This window comes from Leptodactylus fuscus, chromosome 8 (assembly GCF_031893055.1).
Source record: "Leptodactylus fuscus isolate aLepFus1 chromosome 8, aLepFus1.hap2, whole genome shotgun sequence".
Taxonomy (NCBI): Eukaryota; Metazoa; Chordata; class Amphibia; order Anura; family Leptodactylidae; genus Leptodactylus; species Leptodactylus fuscus.
In genome coordinates this window covers 54,056,048-54,080,979 of record NC_134272.1, presented here as the reverse complement: position 1 = coordinate 54,080,979, position 24,932 = coordinate 54,056,048, and the positions used below count along the sequence as shown (strand labels likewise).

Here is a 24,932-nt window from a genome sequence, read left to right as displayed (position 1 = left end):
CCACAGCAAAAAAGCACTGCAGGGAAAACAACAGTGACAACACATTGCGTAGAAAAACGAAAAAAAAACAAAAAAAAAACTGCGCTTTTCACAGAAAATCCACAGAACAAATCTGCTTTTCCCTTACTTTCTACTTCAATTATGCCTATAGAAAAAAGCTGGTTTGTCTGTCGGTATAATTCATATGCTACGATTTCCAAATGCCACGTTGGCCCCGACCTTAGACACATGGGGTCCCTCTCAAAATTTTCTTGTAAATCTGTAAAATTGCTGTCACATTTGTAAGCCTTCTAACATCCAAAATATATTTAAAGCATGAGTAATGGAGGATTATGTAGATAATCTGTTTTCCCATAGTCCAAACAGCAGCACAACAGATGGGGTATTCCTGCCCCTGCGTGCAATCAGGACAGGTGGAACTTTTACTCAATCAAAGAACCTCCCCTATAAGAGGTCACCAGACCTCCCCCTCCTCGTGTTAGTTCTAAAGTAGAGATTTCCAAACCCTTCAGAAAATTAACAAGCCAAACATACAGGGAGGGAGCTTTGTGCTGCTGTTTGGACTATGGGAAAACAGATTATCTACATAATCCTCCATTCCCCATACGTCCAACACAGCAGCACAACAGATGGGGAGGTAGCAAGAAACCCCCCTAGGGTGGGACTTCCTGACAAACTGATGTCAATACCGAGCGACCGAAGGCAGCCGCCTCCGCGCTAAAATCGTCCAACCTATCATGTCTCACAAAGTTAAGTGAGAACTCCAGGTTGCTGCCACACAGATCTGGTCCAGGGAGATGGAATATCTCTCCCCACATGTCGTGGCAACTGCACAACTAGAATGTGCCCTTAAAACTCAGGCGGAAGTAGGCCCTGAGTACTGAATGCTTGAGAGATGGCCTCCTTGATCCATCTCACCAATGTTGCCTTCAAGGCTCTACACCCCTTGTATTTTCTGAAAAGACTTACCAGAAAGGTTTTCTGGGTCGACGGAACTTTTTGGAATAAATCCCGGGAGATATCTTAATTGTACCCTGTCTGGAAGAATAGTAAATACGGCTCAGAGGCTGCTAAAGCCTGCAGTTCTCCAGTACGCTTAGCTGATGTGACGGCTAAGAGGAATTCCACTTTGCAGAAGAGGAGCTTTAGTCCTATGTCTTGTAGTGGTTCAAAGGGGGGCCCACAGAGCCCCTGCAGTACCGTAGCTAAATCCCATTGGGGGATTAGGACTTGGATTGCGGGTCGGAGCCACCGGCCCCTCTTAAGGATTAACTTACCAACGAATCTTGAGACAATCATACGTAATACGGCTGAAAGGGCAGCTACATGCACTTTTAATGTCGCCGGGGTGAGGGCTTTCTCCAGCCCGCTTTACCAAAACTCCAATACCGTCTCCATAACTGGTATTGCACGTTGATTCTCTGTGCACCATTGCTGGTAAATTCTGCCAATCCTCATGTAGCTTCTATTCATAGAATCTTCCCTTGAGCAGGCCAGTGTTGTCCGCATGGCCTGTGACAATCCCCCATGTCTGTATAGGGTGCGGTCAACCTCCAGGCTGTCAGGTTGAACCTCTTCAGGTCCTGGCATAGCCACTTGTTTCGGGTTACCAGGTTGTGAAGAAGTGGAAGCCTCCAGTAATTCCCTCGACTCATCTGTATGAGGTGGGTAAATCATGCCCTTTTTGGCCAGAACGGTATGATGGCAATCACCCATACCTGGTCTTGACTGATCTTGGCCAATACCTTCGAAACCATGGGAAGTGGAGGGAAGATGTATGCCAGCCTGAACCTCCAAGGTATTGATAGGGCATCTACTGCCAAGGGGTTGTCCTCCTGGTAGAGGGAACAGACCCTCTCCACCTTGGCATTGTACTGGGTGGCCATCAGATCCACCTCAGGGAGACCCCTTATCCGAGTCAACTGACGAAAGACCTCCTGGTTGAGGGACCACTCGCCCGACACTGCTTCTCCCCTGCTGAGCTGGTCTGCCAGCACGTTCAGATGTCCCCTTATGTGCACCGCACTGAGGTGGCTTAGATTTTCCTCAGCCCAGGAAAAAAATCTGCTCTGTTAGCTTGAAGAGGGAGGGGACCTCATCCCTCCCTGCTTGTTCAGGTAGAGGACCACCGTGACGTTGTCCGTCCTGACTCTGACCGCCTTTCCGCGTAGATCCTGGGTGAAGTATAGCAGGGTTCAATACACTGCGCAGACTCGCGCCAATTCGATGACTGAGCAGTCTCCAGTCGGCTCCATGTCCCTTGTGCCAGGGTCTCCCCCCGATGCGCTCCCCGGCCATGGAAGGAGGCATCCGTTGTCAACAGGGTCCAGTCGGGCTGGACCGTGGACATCCCGTCCTTCAATAGGGACCACCATTGCAGTGATCGACGGGTACTGATGGACAACTGGATAGGCTTCTTCAGCCCTGAGGGGCTGCGGCTCCAAACCTTGAGGATCTCGCTCTGTAGTGGACGCATATGCTCTAGTGCCCATGGAACTGCATCTGCAGCTGCTGACATTAAACCTAGGACCTTCATTGAGGTTCTTACCCGAACCTCCCGCGTATCCGCCAGATGTTGCAACGCCCGACAAATCTACTCCTTCTGACTGTGAGGGAGAGATATCTCCATCCTCTGAGAGTCCACAATGAACCCAAGAACTGGATTCTGGTGGTGGGGACGACTGCCGAGTTTTGACCATTGATCAGCCCGCCTAACTCTTCTAGGAAGGCGATAGTGATCCTTAGGTGGGCCGCGAGAACCTCTGTTGAGTGGGCCTTTAACAGCCAATCGTCTAGGTACGGTATGATGAATATACCTTGGAGCCGAAGAGCTGCAACGACCGGGGCCACGACCTTTGTAAAGGTGTGGGGGGCCGAGGATATTCCGAACGGAAGAGCTGTGAACTGCAGATGACACAGAGTACCGTTCAGCACAACCCCGATCCTCAAGAACCTTTTGTGTGGTGGAAATATCGGGACGTGTAAATATGCGTCCCTTAAATCTAGGGTGACAAACCTGTCTCCTCGGTGCAGAAAAGGTGTCACTGACCTGATAGTTCCCATCCGGAAACGGGTCTTGAGGACGTATTGGTTGAGAAATCTTAAATCGACCACCATTCTCTGACTCCCGATGTTTTGGGTCCCAAAAACACTGGAGAGTAAAATCCGGTCGATTGCTCTGCCAGGCACTGGCTCTAGAGCGCCTTTGTCCAGGTATCCCTGAACAGCGTTCTCCAGAAGGATCTGCTTTTGAACACAAAACGCGGTTTACACAAATTTGTCGGGTGGGTGAGATGTGAACTTTATTTTGTAGCTCGAATACACGAGCTGGAGGCCCCATGGGTCCTGAATGTGACGGCTCCATACCGCCGAGAAGTGGGAAAGTCGACCTTCCACTGGCAAAGCGGATACAAGGGGAGGGGGGAGTAGACGTCAGAAGGTAGTTTTCTCCTTCTCAGGCTCCCGGATGGCCCGGCTCAAATGGAATTGCGCACAAGTTGTATTTGGAAGTACTATCTGCCCTCCAGGGCTTCATCCACAGGGGGCGTTTTGCGGCCGTGGCTAATGAGATAGCCTTCGCCGCAATCTTCACTTGATACAAACCTGCTTCTGCCAAATAATCCACTGCTACGGAGGTGGAGGATAGGAACGCCAGAAGATCATCACAGGGAACACCTGTATAGATATCTCTACACAGAGTAGATCTATTACCTCGCAGGAACTGAACGACTTCTCCTGTTGAACTCCCACGGAGGCCTGCGCAGATGCTGCAGTATAAATTCGGTGCAGGGAACCCTCTGCACGCCTGTATATCGCCTCCTGGAGATTTGAGCCATCTTCTGATGGCACTAACGTGCGCCTCGATAATTTAGAGACAGCCATATCGACTCTTGGGGGAGGACCCCAATGATCAAATTTGTAGTGACGCCGACCCAGTAGGCGTTAGTCAGGCAGCCCACAGGCAGATAGCACAGATGGAGAAGGCAGATCTAGCCTTCGCGTAGAGTACGAACAGTATAGAACTCTAGACCCGGTGCACTTAACATAAAAGTCTGTTTCCTTACAGACAGCAACACGAAAAAAACACCCCTTTTTTTTTTTTTTTTTTTAAAGGGACTTGTTCACTCACAAAAGTAGTCTTGGTGCACCTTAGCTTACCTCACCAGAGCTGTGGGAGTTGTTGGATAACTCACTGCCATCTCATAGGCTGCAGTTCCCATTAGCTGCGCTTTAGGGCAGCGGGAAGCCCGGCCAGATAGGTGCGGTAAAGCCATAACAATCGCACAGGGCATCGCAATAGACATGCACAACTATGCACTAAGCATAAAGGGAGCAGAAGCTGACACACAAATTCCATGCCTGTCAACTGTAACACAGCTAGGCACCTACAGGCCACAGTAATAGACATAAGTGCTCACACTATGCACTAAGCATGAAGGGAGCAAAGGCTCCACACAAATTCCATGCCTGACTGTAACACAGACAGGCCATTGCAATAGAAATGAGTGCTCACACTATGCACCAAGCATGAAGGGAAGCAAGGCTCTCACACAAATTCCATGCCTGCCTGTAACACAGACAGGTACATACAGGCTACTGCAATAGAAATAAGTGCTCACACTATGCACTAAGCATGAAGGGAAGCAAGGCTCCCACAAAAATTCCATGCCTGACTGTAACACAGACAGGTACATACAGGCCATTGCAATAGACATACAATCGACATAATAGAGTGCCCATAGCAAAAAGTATCAGTGCTTTTAGTTTTCAGTAAACACAGAGGAAAGCTAGGACTCAGCTTACCTTACTGGGCAGTGAATGAGCTGTGCACAGCTGAGCCATCAGACACCCTGCAAAGCAGGTAAGACAAAACCTAAATCTTTCTCTCAGAAGGAAAGAAAGAGAAGGAAAGAAAGGGAAAGAAGAAGGAGCTAACAGCCACCTTCTTCCGATCCCGGAGGAGGCCACAGGCCTCCTCACCACCTGTCCCTGTCCGCAGGACAGAAAAAAACACGAGGAGGGGGAGGTCTGGTGACCTCTTATAGGGGAGGTTCTTTGATTGAGTAAAAGTTCCACCTGTCCTGATTGCACGCAGGGGCAGGAATACCCCATCTGTTGTGCTGCTGTGTTGGACGTATGGGGAAAAGATGATGCCAATATAATGCAGAGATATGGTAGATAGATTGTTTTTTTTTTGTTTTTTGTTTTTTTTTAGAAATTTTCTATTTTCTTTATAAATAAATACAAAAATTTTGATCAATGTTTACCACTAACAAAGTACAATGTGTCACAAGGAAACAATCTCAAAATCACTTGTGCAAGTGTCTCAAAGTTATTGCCACATGTCAGTTTTGAAGAATGAGGCCGTGTCCTTAAGATACTTTGAGGCTGTGTCCTGAAGAGGTTTTTGAAAAAGACAGCATGTTAATTTTAGCTGCAGAATTACAAATGTGTTTTCCCTATACACTGAATAACGGAAGGAAAAAAAAAAAAAAAAATTGAATGAAAAACACTACTTAACATGATGACAGGATCCCTTTAAATGGAAAAGATACCATAAGACTTGACAAATGCAAAATTATTTTGAGGCTGGGGACGCACAGTTTTCAACTTTTTAAGGATGAAATCCTCAGTAATAATTTATATACTGTAGCTTTAAAAAAAACCTCATTTTGCACTGTGGGTTTAGTCGCAGCATGAAGAGGAGATTTGTAGAAATTTCATCCACTTTGCTTTGCTAACCAACAACTAGAAACTTAACCAATTACAAGAAACAGCCCCCCAAAAAGCTTCATGTGTTAATACAGTACTCACCATTTTCTGCATTCCTCCAACATATATATCAAATTTTTTATTAATTTCTCCCAGTCTTATTTTCAGACTAGATGCGAGACTTCCCAGTATGCTCTAAGAGGAGACATTTTATATATCCATCAGTTCATCTATTAGGGTTAGTTATACAAATGGAGATTTCATGATATAAACAGTGCTACAAATAACAGCTGGATCTTACCACTTACTACGGAAATTTCCTGTTCTAATAAAGAATATTTTGTAACTCACTGATGTATTTGCTATTGTGTGACACATATGCAATATTCAAGTACAAATATACTTGCAATTATTTGGTCATATTTCCTGGGAATCCATTGATACACAACCCAGCAGCTGTTTGGACATTGTATCTCTCATTACGTAACCACATAAAATGCACACTACAAGAGTCAGCATGCTACTCAGCTGTACAAATCCTCTTCTATATTTAGAACGATTTCTCGCAGAAATTAGATATGGTACTATACAGCTTATTGTCCCTATGTTAACTGGGCAAATGTGCTTTATATATCGAATTCCTAATAGCTTTCAGGATCTCTGCTTGCAGCCATTGAATGAGACATGTGCTGACCACACAGCTGAATGGCTTGTTACAGTCCATGTATCAGCGTTTCCCTGTCCACTGGCTGCAATTTCATAGTGAAATGGAAAACTATCTCCTCTTCTCTGGTTGACTGTTGAAGTTTAGAAGTAAATGAATAAGGAAGGCTCACGTAGCTTAGGTAAGACCACACAGCACATTCACACTTTGGAATCCACCACAGAAAAATCAGCCTCCCATTAATTTCAGTTAGAAACAGACTTCTTTTTCTGCTAACTGAAAAATCAGCTAGTGGAAAAATAAAGCATCCTGCGCAATCTTTGGGCAGATACTGCCTGTACCTTCCATTGAATTGATGGGAGTAGGAAAAGCTTCTGCCAATGGCAAGGAGATTTTCATGGCAGATTCTACTTGGTGAGACAACCATGTGAACTTACCCTTATAGTACATGGTCAAGGGGTTGAAAAATACCAAAGTTCAACAGCAGAAATCAATGACCACTCTTTAAAATGCAGAGACCCAAATTGTCGTAAATTGTTGTAATATTGTATTTTTCAAGGAAATATCTATTATTTTCTTAAATGTATCCACACTTTCAGGCCTTAGTAAACCTTACTGGAGCATGTTCTATAATATTAGGTTTCGGGGAGTAAGTAGTGGGCCCATTTTCTTTGGTGCATTAATTTTATAACAACCATATCATATATACACCTCTCTTCTCCCACGTCCATATTTGTAGTTTGATAACCTATCTTCATAACTTAGATCTTCACTGCCTCATATTATTTTGCTTGCCTTTCTTTGAACTTTCTCAAGTCATGAAATCTTTTTTTGGAATGGTACCCAAAACTATACTGTGTACTTCAGATGTGGTCACAACAGCGCTTTATTGAGGGGTAGGGTAATACTTTATTCTCTAGGAGTGATGCCTTTCTTAATGCTAAACAATATCTTGTCTTGTTGGTTTCAGGTACTGTGGACTGGTATTGTACACACTCAGTTTATTATCAACAATTACTCCCAAATCCTTCCTCATTGCAGACTCACCCAGTAATGATCGATTTCGGGTATAAACAGAAGGTTTATTTTTATGTCCCAAAATGCACAACCTTACACTTCTCACCATTAAACCTCATCTGCCATTGCTGCTCAATGTATCTATTTTTTCACCACCTAAGTGTGACATGACTTAGTGTTAGTTCATGCATCTTGCCCACTAAGCTTAGTTGTTGGTAGCAGTGTCTGGGCTTGTAGGGTAGAATAGCACATTTTCACTATGTGTCACTAATGGTAGTCCTATCTATGACAATATGTGTCATTGTGTCTCAGTTTCTGAGAACCTGAGGCTATAAATTCTTTAGAACCCTTAGATGTCATTTTTGCACCATGTATAGAAACAATCTATGGTTTACGTGACAACCTTACTTTACAAGGTGATACAAAGCATGATTAAATAACCATAGCAAACCCTTAAACATACTGCACTTCACCTCGGCTTTGGCAACGCTCTCTCCACATCCTTGGTAAGATAAACTTAGACTCTGGTTTACTGTAGAAAGGACAAGATGTCCTAATCCTTCTTCAGTTCTGTTAATATTCACATAAGTATCCACTATAGCCAAATTCTTGGAATCCATACAAGCTCTGAGCGCTACGCTTTTTTCCTCAGAACTTCCTAAGAAACGATAAAATTTGGACGCTCAATGAAGGATTGTTCAGCATTGCTTCAATAAAATAACAAGTCCAAAACATGCGTTGTAAATGTACCGTCCTCAAGTAATATCTGACCTCACCAAGTTTGGCAGAAGAGAAAATGTACTATATTACAGTATGTCATAGGCGAGGAGGCCGTCACCTGTAGCCGCAACATAATGTTCTATTCCTTCAGCTCTCTGAACAACTACTTGATAGACTTGTGCTTGGCATTCAATGTTCTGAATCAGATAACGCTATAATTTTCCTAACAGCAAAACATTTTGTGCCATGAATTTGGCTTCACCTTCTAAAATGATTTAAAGAGCAAATGCTCTTAAAGGGATGAATAAAAATACTTTCTTGATTGTCAGTATATAAAACTGAAATTAAATAGATGACAGAGAAAACAGCAGACAGAAATGTTTCTGCTGGCTCACTACATCTTCATGTAAGCTTTCTGTAACCTTTTCTGTTGTATTTGATTGAATACAGTCTAAGTCCCTCCCCCAAGGATCCATGGTGTAGCTATAAAGGGAAAAGGTGAAGCAATTGCTCCTCTATTGACTGAAGAAGATCCAAAATCTACTCTACAACATTAGTATTATAAATGAAACATGGCAGTAAAGAGGGCCTCCCATCATCAATATCAGATCAGTGAGACCAGGCACCCCTTAGACCAACACACCGATTGGCTGTTCTCATCAGTTCCTACATGTAGAATGGAGCAGTAAGCAGACAGCTTGGGAGCTCATCTAGAGTAACCTGGTCTTGCGCTAAAACAGAGAACTGAACTGTCTGCTTCCTGCTCCATTCTCTGTGTATCAGGTGCTGAGAAAAGCTGACTGATAGGTGTTGGGCGCCTTGTGATTTGATATTGATGAGAAATCTTTGGGATAGGTCATCTATTTTTTACACTGGAATAAACCCTTTAAAACCAATCGTTTTCTGACATATTATAGACTTACATTTTTTCAGCTCAGACTACCTGTAGTTTCCAAAATAAAGGACTGCATCACAAACTACTCAGACATTTATATTACTGGAAAGCACCAAAATGTTGGGCTTAGCAAATCATTTGTATAAGAAATCTAAAAACATTTATGAAAATTCAACAAAAGTTACAAGTCGCGTCATTGGCCATCCCAGATACTAAAATAATATACCTGGCACATCTTGTCCGAATTTCATCTGAAAACATCTCTGCTCATTGGAAGCACTCATGGTCCATTTGTCATTGTCATGAAAATTTCCCTCTAGCAAGACTTTCCGGATGATAGGAGATGATATATATTTTCCATTGAAACCAAGTTGAACAGCAGCTGATGCTTTTGCCTGAAGTATACAATATTTAGGAAAAACAATTACCAGCCTTGTAGGGTTCACCAAGGTGCCCATTACCCTATTCATATTCCAAAAAATAAGTATAAAGTTGAAAAGAATGATAATTGTATTCTGTTGATGCTAGCAAAAATGGCCAAGATCATGTGTGCAGAACAAGGCAACCTGTACAGACAAGTGCCGTTGTTACCACCATGCTATAGTAGATTACCATATGGCCTCTCTAGGCATCCACTTGGTGCCCAATACTCTGGGGTTCATCATTGCCACTCAGATCTTTCACCAACTTTAACAGGTGTATGCCACTTAAAAGTGGACCTGGTGGAAGGTCCACGATCTTTATACAAGTCCAGGACCAATGGCAGTCTTAATCCATCACTATAGCTATAATCTCTGAGAAACGTAGTTATGTTCGGTGGAGGCTCCATTATTAAGGAACAGTGCCTTTACTACATTTTCCAGAGGGTCTAAGGAGGGAGATATTAGAAGACTATCAAATGCCCATAAATGTCTAGCTCTTGTGGACAGGTCAGCAAGAAGTGTGGATGTTATTTTATTTTGGCTGTGAGACGCTGGAGTCCTGGTATAGTCACTGATTGAAGATCATGTGTCTTGACTTGTCCATTGGTGGCCACATCAGGACCACACAGAGTGCAAAAATATTGATAAACAGCTCATGACTCCCATCAGAGAGCATCTTGCTCAATTTGCGAAAGAATAATCTAGGTAATTCTAACCAATGTGAAGTTAAAACTAAATTGGTGGGAACACAATTGTCACTAGTGGGTCTGGTCTCAGTATTACTCCTGCAGATAGAAGATTAACAGGTAAAATCTTAACAGTCTTCTTTGCCTTGAATTCCCTTTAAACAAGTGTTTTTACCTGCAGGTTTAGTGAATAATTCTGTGTTGGCCTTTCCCCATAATCATGCAAGTCCAAAGCCAACATTGCATCATCCTTCTCATCGGGAGAGATGCTTAGCTGAATCTTTGATTGCAAAAGCTTTTCCTTGCCAAGGCGATGGCTTCCAGACAAAACAATTGGCTAAAAATAAAATGCAACAAATTTTTACTGGAAGAAAGAAGAAATGGAAATTTGTGAAATTGCAATAACAAAAAGACAAACTTACATGTGGAAGATCACAGACTTCCAGCTTCAGGATGTGGTTCATGGTGTCCATGTAATTCGTGTCTATTTTTGTTAAAATATGTTGTTTGCTGCAGCCAACTACAAAGATGTTTTCAAATGTGGCTTCGAGCTGGAGACTGTCAGGATCCAATATGTTATCTCTCTATAACATTGAGGGGGGGAAAAAACAAGATACCAATATGGAATGACCAATAAAGGCAGAACATACCACTTTAGTTAATAGTTCTACAACACCATCTTATGGGCACAAATGCAATGGTTTCTCATAAGTGCCTTTTTCATTTTTATACGTCACGTCTTTTGTATTTTGTTATAACCACAAGTTTCACGTATTGCCTAAAATTCCAAGAGGCCAAACTAAATTAAAAGCATAAGGCACAGACAAAGGGGTATTCTTATCTTAGACATTTATGGCATATTCATAGGCTAAGCCATAAATGTCTGATAAATGTGGTTCCCCCTCTGACACCCACACTTATGTGGCTTCCTGATGAAAACAAGCCACTGCATCCATAATTTCACCAAAATGGTAGCTGCATACTTTACTATGCAAATGCATTCTGTGCAATTGCAGATTCGGGACGTCCACAACTTAATCGTGTAGTGTCTAATGTATCTGCATTGAATGGAGTAGAGGACGCAGTGACCTTTGGGAAGCAATGGCAGCTTGTTTGGAACCTTACATATGGGCAGCAGGTAATTGGGGAAGCCTCAAGTGTATCTCCTATTTACTGTTTTGATTTTTTTTTTTTTTTTTGCTATTGTGTCAGTGGGTGGTGTGGTGAACATTTTTGTAATATACTTTTAATAGAGAACAGGCTGTAAAGTTCCCATTAGCTATGCTCTACTAAGAGTTGCCAGGCAGATTGTGTCTGTACACATGTGCTCAATGTAGTACATAGAGCTGAAGCATTTACCAAAGGGGGGTGGTCTTTTCAAATGGCTGTATGTCTGGGTTTATACCCCCTAGAAAAATGGTTCTGGTATCATAAGAAAGCTAAGATTGTTAAGATTAAAGTAATAGCTAATTATAATTAGATAATTAGAGATATCACTAATTTAAAACACAGTCGTTAATGTACTTTTATATGCAGCACTTCAAAATATCCAGTCCAAAATTAAGAGCATTGATTGCTCGAGAATGATGAGGGCTAGGGAAAAAAAATTGCAACTGTGCCAGAATCAGTGGAGCAATGCCTATTAACATGTGCTAAGGGATGGAGTTGGTAGAGGTGGCAGAAAGTCCTCTTTAACTGCTGTCTGTTTCCAAAAACAGCCAGCTGAATATTGAACACATTTCAAAAGACACTTCAAGCTGGTTCAACCCACTGCTATAGGTGTCCAATATGTTATAGTTATTGCCTGTACATTGCAGATTCTCTATGTCTCTGCATATACTTTCACAAATGTATGGCACTGGCAGTAAAAAATGTTCATATGTTGCTCAAAGCCCTAACTTGACTGTTCACTAAGGTACCTGGAAAAAACTATTTAAAAATACCTTTAGGCTAAAGCCCCACATTACGGAAATGCAGCGTTTTTCGTGCTTTGGACAAATACACTACATTTTACAGTACCAGCAAAGTAAATAAGATTCTGACTAATACCATCAACATAATTCAGGAAATCGCTGTGGAAAAGCTATGTTTATGAAAAATGCAGCATCTCCATTTTACCAGTGGAAACACTCACATTTTCCTTATAGATTTAATAAGGGAAGAAAAACCACAGAGAAAAATGCAGCAAAAGTTCAGCTTTTTTTCTGCAGTATTTTTTTCAGTGCATTTAGCAACATGTCGGCCATTGCCTTAAAAAGAGTTTGAGGCAAACACAGAACACCTGATGGCTATGGATATAGCTCATACCAGTATATAAACCAAAAGGTTAGTCTATGAAAATATTACTTTCCATACCAGGATAAAAAAAAGTGCAAACTAATGTCAAACCGTCCTTGTGTTTTGGCTCTTTATTGAGGTTAATGTGATACCACTTTCTGGCACAGAATGTCTCTTTGTTAAATGTAAAACACCACTTCCTATGAAACACCGCACCTTTTCGGCAGAATTCTATCTCTAACACGTTCAGTTACGGTGAACTTGAACTAAGGGACCTAACATAGAAACATATCCACCGCATACTGTAGTTATGTGAAAGAGCAAAACCAATAATATTGTATTCTAAGATAACTACAGAATCTAGACCAACACTACACAGTACGTCATAGATGAATACAGATATATTTCTACTATTACATCATCACCAATACAATTCAAGGAAGGATGACAATATTGTATTTTATTGAACATATACTTAAAGGGATTCCTTCATTAAGAAAAATGTTTTTAAACTAAAAGCATGTAGCAATAGTCTTAGAAAGGCTATTCATCCCTTACCTTTATTTGGCAGGTCTGTGTCGCAAAAGCTCTTCATTCACTGCTGTGGGATGCCAAGATTGTAATCTCCAGTAGCCCCATAGCAGTGAACACACAAGCACACTGCCAGTGGCGTAACTACCAGGGTAGCAGGGGTAGCGGCTGCCACAGGGCCTGGGACATTAGGGGCCCGGCGACAGCCACCACCGCTGCTGTTTTTTTCTTTTCTTAATAGGCCGTTACCACAGGCCCCATAAACATCATTATTATATTCGGGGGTCTTTTCAGACCCCCACAGTATAATGATCGGAGGTCCAGGGGAGGTAAGGAACATAAAAAACCATGTTACTTACCTTTCCACGCTCTGGGCAGGTTCGGGCCTACTTCTGGACGCTCCCTGACGTCACATGACCCGAGACGCTGCGTCCCAGTCATGTGACGTCCCGGACATCATTGAAGAAGGCCGACACCACCAAGGACTGCAGCGGAGCCAGAGATAGATAAGTAACAGTGTTTTTTATGTTTGTATCCCCTCTCAGTCTCCACGTATTATTCTCTGGGGTCTGAAAAGACCCAGAGTATAATACTTGTTCATGGGTGTCCACAGTGGGGCATAATAGTGTGTACAGGGACCACTATGGATTATAATATTGTGTGTAGAGGCCACTATGAGGCATAATAGTATGTGAAGGGGCCACTATGGGGCATAATACTGTGTGCAGGGGCCACTATGGGGCATAATACTGTGTGCAGGGGCCACTATGGGGGATAATACTGTGTGCAGGGGCCACTATGGGTTATAATACTGTGCGCAGGGGCCACTATGGGGCATACTAATGTGTACAGGGCCCCTATGGGGCATAATAGTGTGTACAGGGGCCACTAAAGGGAACAATAGAGAGCGCAGGAATGTGGGGGGGGTGTCGGTTGGGGTCTTCAGCGGGTGTCGGTCGGTGGGGGGGGGAGCATGTCAAAAGTTTGCCACGGGACCCGCCGTTCCTAGTTACGCCACTGCACACTGGCACTTCATTCCATTGAGAAGGCATGCAGGATTTTCAGTCCCCTGTTTTCCTCGTCATATGTAAAGTGTCCCCTTGTTTGTTTTTTTAGAGGAATTTACATGAAACAGCTTTTCACCATATATTTTGAACATGCCATTTATATATTTATACAGGTTAATCATGTTGCCCCATAACTTCTGAATACTAAATACATTTAATTCTTTTAACCTTTCCTAATAACTGAGGTCCCCTAGCACCATTACTACTCATACAGTACACCCCCAAATTAGAAGTTGCTATCAGATGATTGATCTTGGAATGATCATACCAAACTACGGATTACCCAAAAAATTGACCTTTAACAAAAGGAGCTCATGTGAGGTATATAGCAGTATCCTCCTATATGGACTATAGCAATGAGCTCCTGAGAAGACTATAGCAATGAACTCTTGTGAGGACTAAAACAGTGTCTTACTATATGGATTATAGCAATGACCACCTGTTAGGGCTATGGCAGTCATACAGTTATGTATCACTGTTATATGCTCTGTAATGCACCCTTGTCCTCTTGTGCAATGACATTTTCTCTCTCAAGTATCCAGACAATTCTTTGGATTAAGTACCACTTCTATAACTCCTCCTTGAGTGCGACTGCTTAAAGCTCTGTACAAGCTGCTTCTTATCCTTACACTCCTTACACTTTATGGAGGTTATCAGGCAGCACAGTTTTCAATCATGGCATGTTGGGTGTACGTTCCCGGTAGGCCGACCATTTCCTAATCAAACGTGTACAATAAAAAGCAAAATAATAGCACAATAATGATTCTTGTAGTAATCTTATTTAGCTCCAATGAATATACAGCTGATATACTATATGATTCCCAACAGTACACTTATCAAAGACCCTTCATCAGGTGTATGATGATATTGTAGCATGCTGGCATTGGCTTGGACTTAGGTTCTATGCAGATGGAGAAAAAGCTTCATGGAGTCATTTAGATGCCAGTGGATATGCTTTCCATTGCAGTGAGCCATGCAATATATACATTTTTTTTTTAAACATCGTGACCCATAAGCATACATTAATTTTTCTGTATACCTTCGATGAAAGGCTCATAGTTAATTTGCACAAACCCTAAAAGACTTATCTGCTGACCAATATACCTTTACTATCCCCAGAACACATTTCATTAGGCTGTCCATACCAATACACATGTGTCCTTCATTACTTTTCCTCTTGGCTGTATATATCCAAAAATGGATATTATTGTCCAGAAATTTTAGGCAAGTGTGGAAAAATGTAAAAATGTACAAAAAACCCAAAACATGTTAATAGTTTATAAACAGAAGAAAAATCCAAATCACATCAATATTTAGCATGTCCACCCTTTGGAGGACCAGTCCCCCTTAGAGTCCTCAACAACTTTACTGCAGGCAATGGTAAATCTATGGCAATGTATAGGCATACAAATACCTATGTCTGTCCATATGTTAGACCTCTTCAAAAATTGTAGTGTGAATGGAGCTTCACCTTACTTCCTATAAACCTAAACGCTTGGTCGACCATACATTTTTATTCAGTAGTGTAAGGTAAGGGACACTCCTGCCAAAAACATCTGTGGCATGCTGAAATAGCACTGAGGCTCAATGGTTAACTCTGTTGGCTTGCAGAGCTGGGGTCCTGGGTTCGAATCCAGCCTAGGACAACATCTACAAGAAGTTTGTTTGTTTACCCCATTTTAGAGTGGGTTTCCTCTGGGTACTTCCGGTTTCCTCCTACACTCCAAATTCATACTGTTCGGGAATTTATATTGTAAGCCCTATTAGGGTATGTTCACACTTAGGAAAATGAAGAAAAGTTCCTCTTCATTCTCCACCGCCGGCATTTTCATCACGGTCTAGCTGCAATGGGATGCCAATGCAATGCATCAGCTTTCCGTCGTGGGATCCTGCTCCTGATTAGGCTCGGATGAATGGTCCTAATCAGGAGAGAGTCTCGAGCCCTGGACCCCACAGCTGAATCAGCAGTAGAACCCATGGCAAGATCAAATAGAATGCTTCCTTTTTCTGTGTTCTGCTGAGATGTCTGCTTCCCATTGAAAACAATCCACCCCCAAATCCGCGGTAAATTCCTTTATGTGATACGTGAACTCAACCCTTAGAAACAGTGCTGACAATATCTGTAAGGAGCTGTGGAATGTGAAGAAGTAAGCAAAATAAATAAAATAAAGGCAGTCATGGCTATGTGTAGGCTTTAGTACGACTGTCTAAGGAGCTACTTACTGTATGCCACGTGCTTTGCTGCTATAAAAATTAGGTTACCTTTGGCAAAAATTAAAACTGTAAATAGCTGATTAGTGGGGGTGCTAGGTGTTTGGTCCCCACCAATCTGATATTGATGATGTTTCCTAAGGATAGGTCTTCAATATCTTTAACTTTAAAAACCCTTTAATATTTTGTTTTTCCTAGGAATTTCATTTGAAACAGGTTACCTTGTACAGTAGGCTTTGCACAATGTTCTGGTCATTCCACTTCACCTTCACATTCTCCTGAAACATGGTTGATGCTTTCTCCAAATATCCACATACATGAAGGTTTCTGATTGTCAGGATCTGCTGTATCTGTAGCAAGTAGTACATGATAGGAATTATTACTGAAAATTCGGTAACTTTTTGGAAAAAACAGAACCTTCCGTGACAATGTGAACTGTGTTTTTAATAAGCACCTTTACTATCTTTCCTGTGATCATATTTGGGCAAGTAGACATTTTTTCAATCTTCTTCATAATGTAGAAGAAATGCATTGAGAAGCAACTGAGGCCCAGGCGTCATACTACACATGACTACATATTGCATTTACTGTAGGTGTTGAGACTCTCGTTTCTTGTCTTTCTACATGACTTCATCTTCTTGCAGCCTTGTTGGTTTCCAATCCCTCTGTATGTTCTATATTTATTCATACAGATGTCCAAATCTCTTCCTTGAACAAAAATAGCTACCTTTGTAAGAATTGTACATAGAGGATTCGTACACAAGGCCAATGCTGCCATAGGAAGAAGGATAATGTACAGAGCTTTGCTTGGCAGAAGTATACAGCTCTATACACGATATAGATGCCAAGCCAGGTATTGCAAGGCCAGCTCTCATTCACTAAAACATAGAGACATGATTTCATTACTCTGACTCCACTTTGTATCTAGGTATCTACAAATCAGTGTTATGCTCGGGCCCAAATTACAAAAATGTAGTGTTTCGGCAGTAGTGGAAATGCCGTGGCAAGAAACACTTCATTTTACGTTACCTGCAAAGTGGATAGGATTCTGGCTAATGCCATCCACACATTGCAGAAAAAATCTGCAGGGGAAAAGCTGCATTTTTGAAAATTGCAAACGCTAGAGTTCTCCAAATAAGTATAATAGCGGAAGAAAATGCGGACCCAGATAAGGGTCAAGGTAAGTATATACTCAAAAATACATAAATAGCGAGACAGATGTTATAGTCCAAAATACAAAAACAATTGTATTAACAATTCTTACAAACACCAAGAACAATGTATAAAAATGAACAACAAGCATATAACTGTGGCCACTGCACTGATCTCTACCAGATATGGTAATGGAACAAAATCATACATGTATGAAAATGAATACTTATGAGGTATATGATACCATCACTGCACATCAATGCTTACAGCCATGCAAAGCAATACGACACCAAGGGGGAATATAGATAGTAATATAGGACTGAAACCTATAACAAGATAAAGCCATAAAGAGACAAATACTCCCTAGGTGTCTAAATGTAACGTAACAATACCATGGAAGTAATAGAGAGTGTATAGGACCTATCTAGTCCATATCTGGTGGAGATCAGTGCAGTGGCCACAGTTATATGGTTGTTGTTCATTCTTATACATTGTTCTTGGTGTTTTAACAATTGATAATAAAATTGTTTTTGTATTTTGGACTATAACATCTGTCTGGCTATTTATGTATTTTTGAGTATATACTTACCTGACCCTTATCTGGGTCCGCGTTTTCTTCAGTTGTGATGGTAAGCATACGTCATTATGACATGTTTGCTGACATACTTGTTGTTTGTCTATTTTTAGCCCTGGCTACATTATTTTAGCTGACCAAATTAAAAGTTAAATTTTATGCTAAGTGTAGATTTTTGTTTGTAAAAGTGTAGCAGTTTGTGCCCTTTGAGAATTAGTCATACGTCATTATGGTAAGGCCGTTCATTCATTGTAAGGGAATACACTGATATTTGTGCATTAGGATTTGTTCCTTGCTAGCCCTTTATTTTTGTTATGTTTCTTTTTAGGTATAATAGGGGCAGAATGTCTGCAGAGGAAAACTCTGACTTTCTGTGTAAAACGCTGCGTAAAAAAACGTGATGCGTTTCTGATGTCATTTTTTCTGCAGTGTTTCTTGGCTGTGGCTCGCTACGAGGAACCTTAGCCTGAATAGAGTATATTCCCACCTAAAGGATTTATGACATAGCCACAGATGTTCTGAAAATAGTCTACCCGGTCATCAATTTTTGGAACTCCCATACAAATGAATGGAGAGGGTTCTGTATGCGCATGGCTGAGAATGGAAAAGGGTTTATAGATGACTATTAAAAAAAAAAAAAAAAATAACAAAATAACAAAATCTGAAATAAACATGTTTGTAGTCACATAGTTCATACCTGACCTGGTAAAATGTCCACACAGGCATTCCATACACTGGAAAGATTAGAAACCTTGTCCTCTAGGAAGAGAGTGATATTGACTGGAACTCCTTTATTCCAAGCAAGATGCATCTACAAACACATACGGACACAGTGACTGGTTATATTAGGAAATCAAAAATAGCATTTAGTTATAATTGTTTTCAAAAGGGAATCCTATGGGTCGTATTATAGCAGTAACTAGTATGTGGCCAATGCTATGAGTCTGCAAAGATTCTGTGTTAAGATCTTCAGATATCTTTATTAACAATACATAAAGGCTACACTGGTTGGTTTATCCACACAAACCTTATGCACCTTATCCCATATCTACCGGAATTTAAGTTGCTTTTGATGCAGCTTGCCACAAGTTTTCAGCTGGCCCCTTGCTTTCAGATTTTTATTGCAAAGGTTGAAGTTCACGTATGAAAGCTGCAGTAATAATTGACATGCTGAGGGTTTAAAATCCGTAACACAAATTACACTCATTGCCAAAAAAATAACACACCCAGATAGAAATGTTGGATTGCTGCAAAACGTGGCATGTAGTTATGTGTCAGGCAAATTTGTACAGAATTAGACACTGAATCTTGCGCAAGAGGGTGTAAAAGTGCCACCCCTGCTGCCCTACAAGAAGTCTCTCAGAGGCTACTTTTGGGTAGTGTATCTGGGAGAGTGGTTATTGACTGCTGGACATGCCTTCATGATGATCTCAAAGACATTTTGCCCAGTTCACAGACTTTGAGAGGGGGAGTATAGGTGGACTGAGAGAAATGCAATGGTTCTTTCGGAGAACTATTCTGACCTAGCTGTTATGAGCTGTTGGGAGTAGTGGTTATATTAGGACATGCACACAGAGGGAACACGCTCCTGACAGCCCAAACCTCTAGTAAAGAGGATCATTTGATCTACTGCAAACAAGAGCAGCTCCCACAATTTCCTTATCCACCACAGAGACACAGGTTCAGCTGCAACATCTGTGGGCAAATGTGCTGCAGGATACTATATGGAACCTGTTTGGCTCTATATCCAACTGTATCTCATCTGGTATCCATGCTAAAGGGGAGCCAACATGGTACTAGAGCTTCCTTTAAATTGTACAGTTTTCCCCAATAAATGTATCCTTTTGCTCTAATATTGTGATGACTTACATATATCATCATTACATTCACACACAGAAAGTTTCATTTAATTCCAGCTCCTTCCTGGTGCGGTATTTTCTATTCTCAATGATTCGTCTTCACTCTCAGAGTTTTAGTCACCACATTTAGCCTTATTTGATTAATAATTGATATAAATGATTATATACTATGTGATTTTTTATATTTACCTTTTGATTATATTGGCCGTTTTTCCATTCTGATAAAGAACCCATTTCCATTTCCTTCACAGGAAAATTAAACGGATGTAGAAAGTGAGCTTTGTAATTCAGGCGTTCCTTCCCAATCTTCAGAGAGGAAGATAGATTGACCTTGAAAAGGATATATGGAGGCCATCATATTACTAGGAATTCACTATGGATACTTCTTATTTATGCATGTATGTGCTATAACTACTCAGGTAAAGAGACATGAGAAGGATGAGAATTAACTGCATGCTCATAGAGTTGGTCATTTTAAGAATTTAAACAGACATAACAAGTAAAGGTCAATTTGTAATTTAGGAAATAAAATGTAGAAAGAGGAGCAGAAATAAGACAAAAATATTTAGTGATTCTCTACACATTCACACAGGTGGGGGGGTTTCAGTTATAATATGCTATTGACTTATTTTATGTCTATAACATGAGATTGGATTGGGTCATATCATTTCTTAATAAATGTGTTGTTACAAAGCTTGGTAATTCCCAAGACTTGGACTATATCGCAAAGTGATCCACACACAAAGAGATCCACACACAAAGAGATCCACACTCCATGTGCTGCCATGTGGTTCTTCTTGTAGCCCCATATGGCAGGTTAATCTCCTCTCTCCCATGATTTCATTTCTGTTAGAATCCAACAGAATACATTTTGATGGTTCAGTATGAAATCCATAGAAATCAATGGCTGCCATATTAGGGTATGTTCACACAGTGGAATTTGCATTCTGTTTGTGAACACTTCCGTGCGGCTAGCTGCGATGGGATGCCAATGCAGTGCACCGGCATCCAGTTGCAGCATTCCGCTCTGGATTAGGCCCGAAGAATGGGCCTAATCAGGAGGGAGCCTCGTGGGAAGATAGGGTATGTCGCTTCTTTTTTCCGTTACTAGCTAGCGGGAAAAAAAAAACAAGTGGCTCCCATTGAAGTCAATAGGAACTGCTTTTGGAGTCAGATTTTGATTCCATGTCAACATCTGCTCCAAAAAAACATGTGTGAACATACCCTTACAGCTCAGTGATACTACAGTGTACATGAGGCCTAAGTGATAAATTATATATGAGTACCCTCTACCTGTACTCATTAACATCTTAAGGTGGAGTTAAGGGTCCTTTTGTGAGGCCATAACCATTTTGGGATACGACAAGCCCCCTTTTTTAGCCCAACTCTTCTTTATTGTGATCTGGGAATGTTGATATGCTAGGCATGCTGCTTTTTTGGACATAGTCGGTATATAAGGTGTCCACATCACTTATTAAAAAAACAGAAAGCCAGGCGGATGCAGGAGCAATCTGCTAGGTTCGGGAGATTTGTCCACTCTTTGGGGAAGAGTCTGGGAGGTCAATCCTGCTTTTGGGAGTTTCTCTGACGTTCCGGAACAGTTCACAAATACTAGTGTGTCTCTTATTTCAAAGAAATTAGGTGACCGTACTTTTGTAAGAAAAATCTTTTTCCAGTGGTACTAGCAAGACTGGAAGATCTGTGTTTCGTTCTCCAAGATGTTTGGAAGAACAAGGCAAAGGGCAATCACAACAAATATTGATGGGATTGGAATTTTACTTTTGTACATTCACTTCATGTATTAATTCTTCTACTTTTGAATGCATTCTTACTTTGCAGCATTTCTTCTATACCATTTTGCACAGTATGATAGACAGCCAGATAGATAGATAGATAGATAGATAGATAGATAGATAGATAGATAGGAGGTAGATAGATAGATAATAGATAAATAAATAGATAGATAGATAGATAGATAGATAGATAGATAGATAATAGATAAATAAATAGATAGATAGATACCATAGATAGATAGATAGATAGATAGATAGATAGATAGATAGATAGATAGATAGATAGATACCTGGTTTTTATTGTTCCAGCCAATGGTTATATGATCTTGATGGTTGTGATTTGAGTGCTCTATATTGATGCTGACATTGCCTTGACGTAGAGCTGCCAGAACAAGAGACTGAGAAAATTCACCTGTAACATGAGAATGTTTGAGATCGGGGGTCAATACATTTTTAAAGTACTGTATATTTTTTCTGCCTCGGTTTATCCTCATCCATGTATTGCTATGACATACATTCTATATTCTGACAATATTCTATTTTCCCACTGTTCTGAAATGTGAATCTCACCCGTTATTCCATGTCCTCCAGATAACTTTGGAAACTGCCCCGTGTAGGATCCGGCCAATTTCAATTCTTTTCTTCCCCAAATGGTTTTGTGTTCAAGGGCTGCTGTTCTATGTCTTTTTTCATAAAATGTCCTCATTTCTACAAGTGCTGGGATGTTCTTCAACTGGGAAAGTAATAACTGTTACACTATACAGTTCCTTAGATTATAGTTACTTACCACCTTACAGGGCGCTTGTCAAGTTGTCACATGACTACAACTAGCGGCATACCAAGAGTCCAATAATCCAGCACCCAGATAATCACTACTCACCTGTACTAAAGAATGCTTAAGGTGTAAAATGTTTACACAAGTGGTCTCAGTAAAAAGTATATTTGATGTGAAGTTCAATTCTTTTTCTTCCATCTTGACATACAGCTTTCCTTCTGCTTCATGTGCAGTGTAGGCGACCTGCAAAAGAAAAAAGATATGTATATTTTTATACAACACAATAGCAAACATCTGGAAAGAATATTTACCATCATGAGCGCCATCTTTCCAAACCTTACCTATGGCAATGTACACAAGAAATAACAGAATAGATTAAATGTATCACCATCTCAATTTAGTTATTAAAACCAGATTTTTAGCTTTGGATTGTGAATTTTTATTTTATTTTCTGTAAAGAATTTTGGGCGGCCATCTTGCCTTGTCTTGAAATTTTTAGATAGTTGGCTATGTGACATAGGGTTGTTGTAGGCTAATAATAGGGTATTCGCTTCAATGGAAACTGAGCTGCAACAGTATGGTCACTACCTATTGTACAGAGCCATCTGATTCAAGCTCTGTGCTGAATTTTGCCATGGTGGGACTATTAAAGGATTATTTTATCATATCTTGTCTTTACTCTCTGCTTCAAACAACTGGAGATGCCAGCCGTTGGACCCTCACCTGTCTGATATTGGTAACCTATACTAAGAATAGGCCAATGACATCTAGTCTTGGACAACCCCTTCAACTAACTCTTCCCAACAAGCTTGAACAGAATATTTTCAGAGCCTCCAACTATGTTTGAGAAGTTATGTGTATGAATTGCTGACATAAATCCCACAGATTTACAGATTATGCATGGTACATTTGTGGTGGTGACTACAAAACAATCAAAACATTGGGGTTTCTATCTCACAGTACAATCTCCCAAAGAACACACGTCTTTAGTGGGCTGATTGAAAAAAGAATTCCAAGAAAAAAAACATCACAATCTTCTCCATTATAGATATCATTCATTCACATCTTGTGTGGTTTATGCAAGTCAAAAGGTTGTGTACGTGTCCATGGCCAGGTGTGTACGTCAGTCACACCACATCAAGTCAAATTTCTTCAGAAACCAGACGGTTTGGGTTCCAGAAAGGACACAGATACCACCACTAATTTCATAATGTATTGTGATAAAAAGCCACAAAACCCACAGCCCTGTCACCAATGTCTCATAGTGAAACAGAATTTCACAATTCTATGAACAGGTCTTCTTCACCATAATCGTCTCTACTATCCTGCAGATGTATTTTAAAGTTCTGCAGAATGTGACACCCTAAATAATATTTCTTTAACTAAAACTGCAGGCACTAAAGGTTTACAGAAGAATAATGTGTCCTTTCATGTACTGGATTTTAAAAGTCTTAGGGTACGTTCACACGGAGGAATGTCCGATCACTGGGGATCCCATTGCTTAAATTACATTCACAAGCTTCCCTAAGTGGGAATGTGTGGCCATTTATCCATTCCCTTGTACGGGACTGCTTGGTGAGTGATCTCTGGTAGTCCCATAAAATGGGGATAACGTCCATTCTTAGGGAGAGGCCACCTTCTCAGATGTGTGGAGACTTATACAGCCATAGTTGCTCCAATGCAAGGGAACATGGGAAGAATATGCAAATCTGTCTCCCAAGATGTAAATAGGGAGACAGTGCCTCTGTTATGCCGCCCTCTACTGCATAATGCGGGGTTATAACCAAATTGATTTCTCAGCTACGGACGGCCATTTCTGTCTGGTTGGACTTCATCAGCGCAGCCTAGAGAGAATTGATTTGGTAGAAGTGAGAGGCTGAGAGACCAGATTATGGGAATAACGTCCATCCTTAGGGAGAGACCACCTTTTCAAGTGTGTGGAGACTTATACAGACATAGTTGCTCCACTGCAAGGGAACAGGGGAAGAATATGCAAATCTGTCTCCCAAGATGTAAACAGGGAGACAGTGCCTCTGTTATGCCGCCCTATAATCTGGTCTCTCAGCCTCTCACTTCTACCAAATCAATTCTCTCTAGGCTGTGCTGATGAAGTCCAACCAGACAGAAACTGTGCCGTCCGTAGCTGAGAAATTGATTTGGTTATAACCCCGCATTATGCAATAAAGACTTCTGGGAAAGTCGGACATGATGTTCAGGGTGCTTCGAATAGAAGGCGGCATAACAGAGGCACTGTCTCCCTGTTTACATCTTGGGGAGACAGATTTGCATATTCTTCCCAAGTCCCATAAAAGTGAAGGAGGTGGTGACCACACGTACACCATCACTCAGTTCTTATGGAGCACTAGGGGAGCTTGTAGACTCCTTTCTTCTGATGGTTTTGGGTCCCAATTGTCGAACTGTGCACATGGAATTAGTGTTTGCAATGGAAAACCCCATTAAAGTTTAAAGGTGCATATTACAAATTAATATTAACCTGCAAGTACATGAACTGTATTCTTTACATTAATCTGATGCACATACTGTCCATTTGCTGGGTGAAAAGGGTCTACATATGTA

General features: G+C 41.0%; 1 protein-coding gene across 1 annotated transcript in view; it reads right to left on the bottom strand.

Moving 5' to 3' along the window:
- The window catches only part of LOC142217247 (uncharacterized), a 188,602-nt gene that overhangs the window by 31,964 nt on the left and 131,706 nt on the right, over window positions 1–24,932 (bottom strand). The window contains exons 53-63 of the mRNA XM_075285441.1: window positions 22,461–22,598; window positions 22,151–22,313; window positions 21,871–21,992; window positions 19,977–20,117; window positions 18,626–18,739; window positions 16,424–16,552; window positions 10,539–10,700; window positions 10,292–10,453; window positions 9,235–9,403; window positions 7,867–8,051; window positions 5,815–5,907 (exon numbers count right to left, since the gene is read on the bottom strand). Coding sequence (XP_075141542.1) covers window positions 5,815–5,907; window positions 7,867–8,051; window positions 9,235–9,403; window positions 10,292–10,453; window positions 10,539–10,700; window positions 16,424–16,552; window positions 18,626–18,739; window positions 19,977–20,117; window positions 21,871–21,992; window positions 22,151–22,313; window positions 22,461–22,598 — 1,578 coding nt within the window. The remainder of the gene's footprint in view (window positions 1–5,814; window positions 5,908–7,866; window positions 8,052–9,234; window positions 9,404–10,291; window positions 10,454–10,538; window positions 10,701–16,423; window positions 16,553–18,625; window positions 18,740–19,976; window positions 20,118–21,870; window positions 21,993–22,150; window positions 22,314–22,460; window positions 22,599–24,932) is intronic.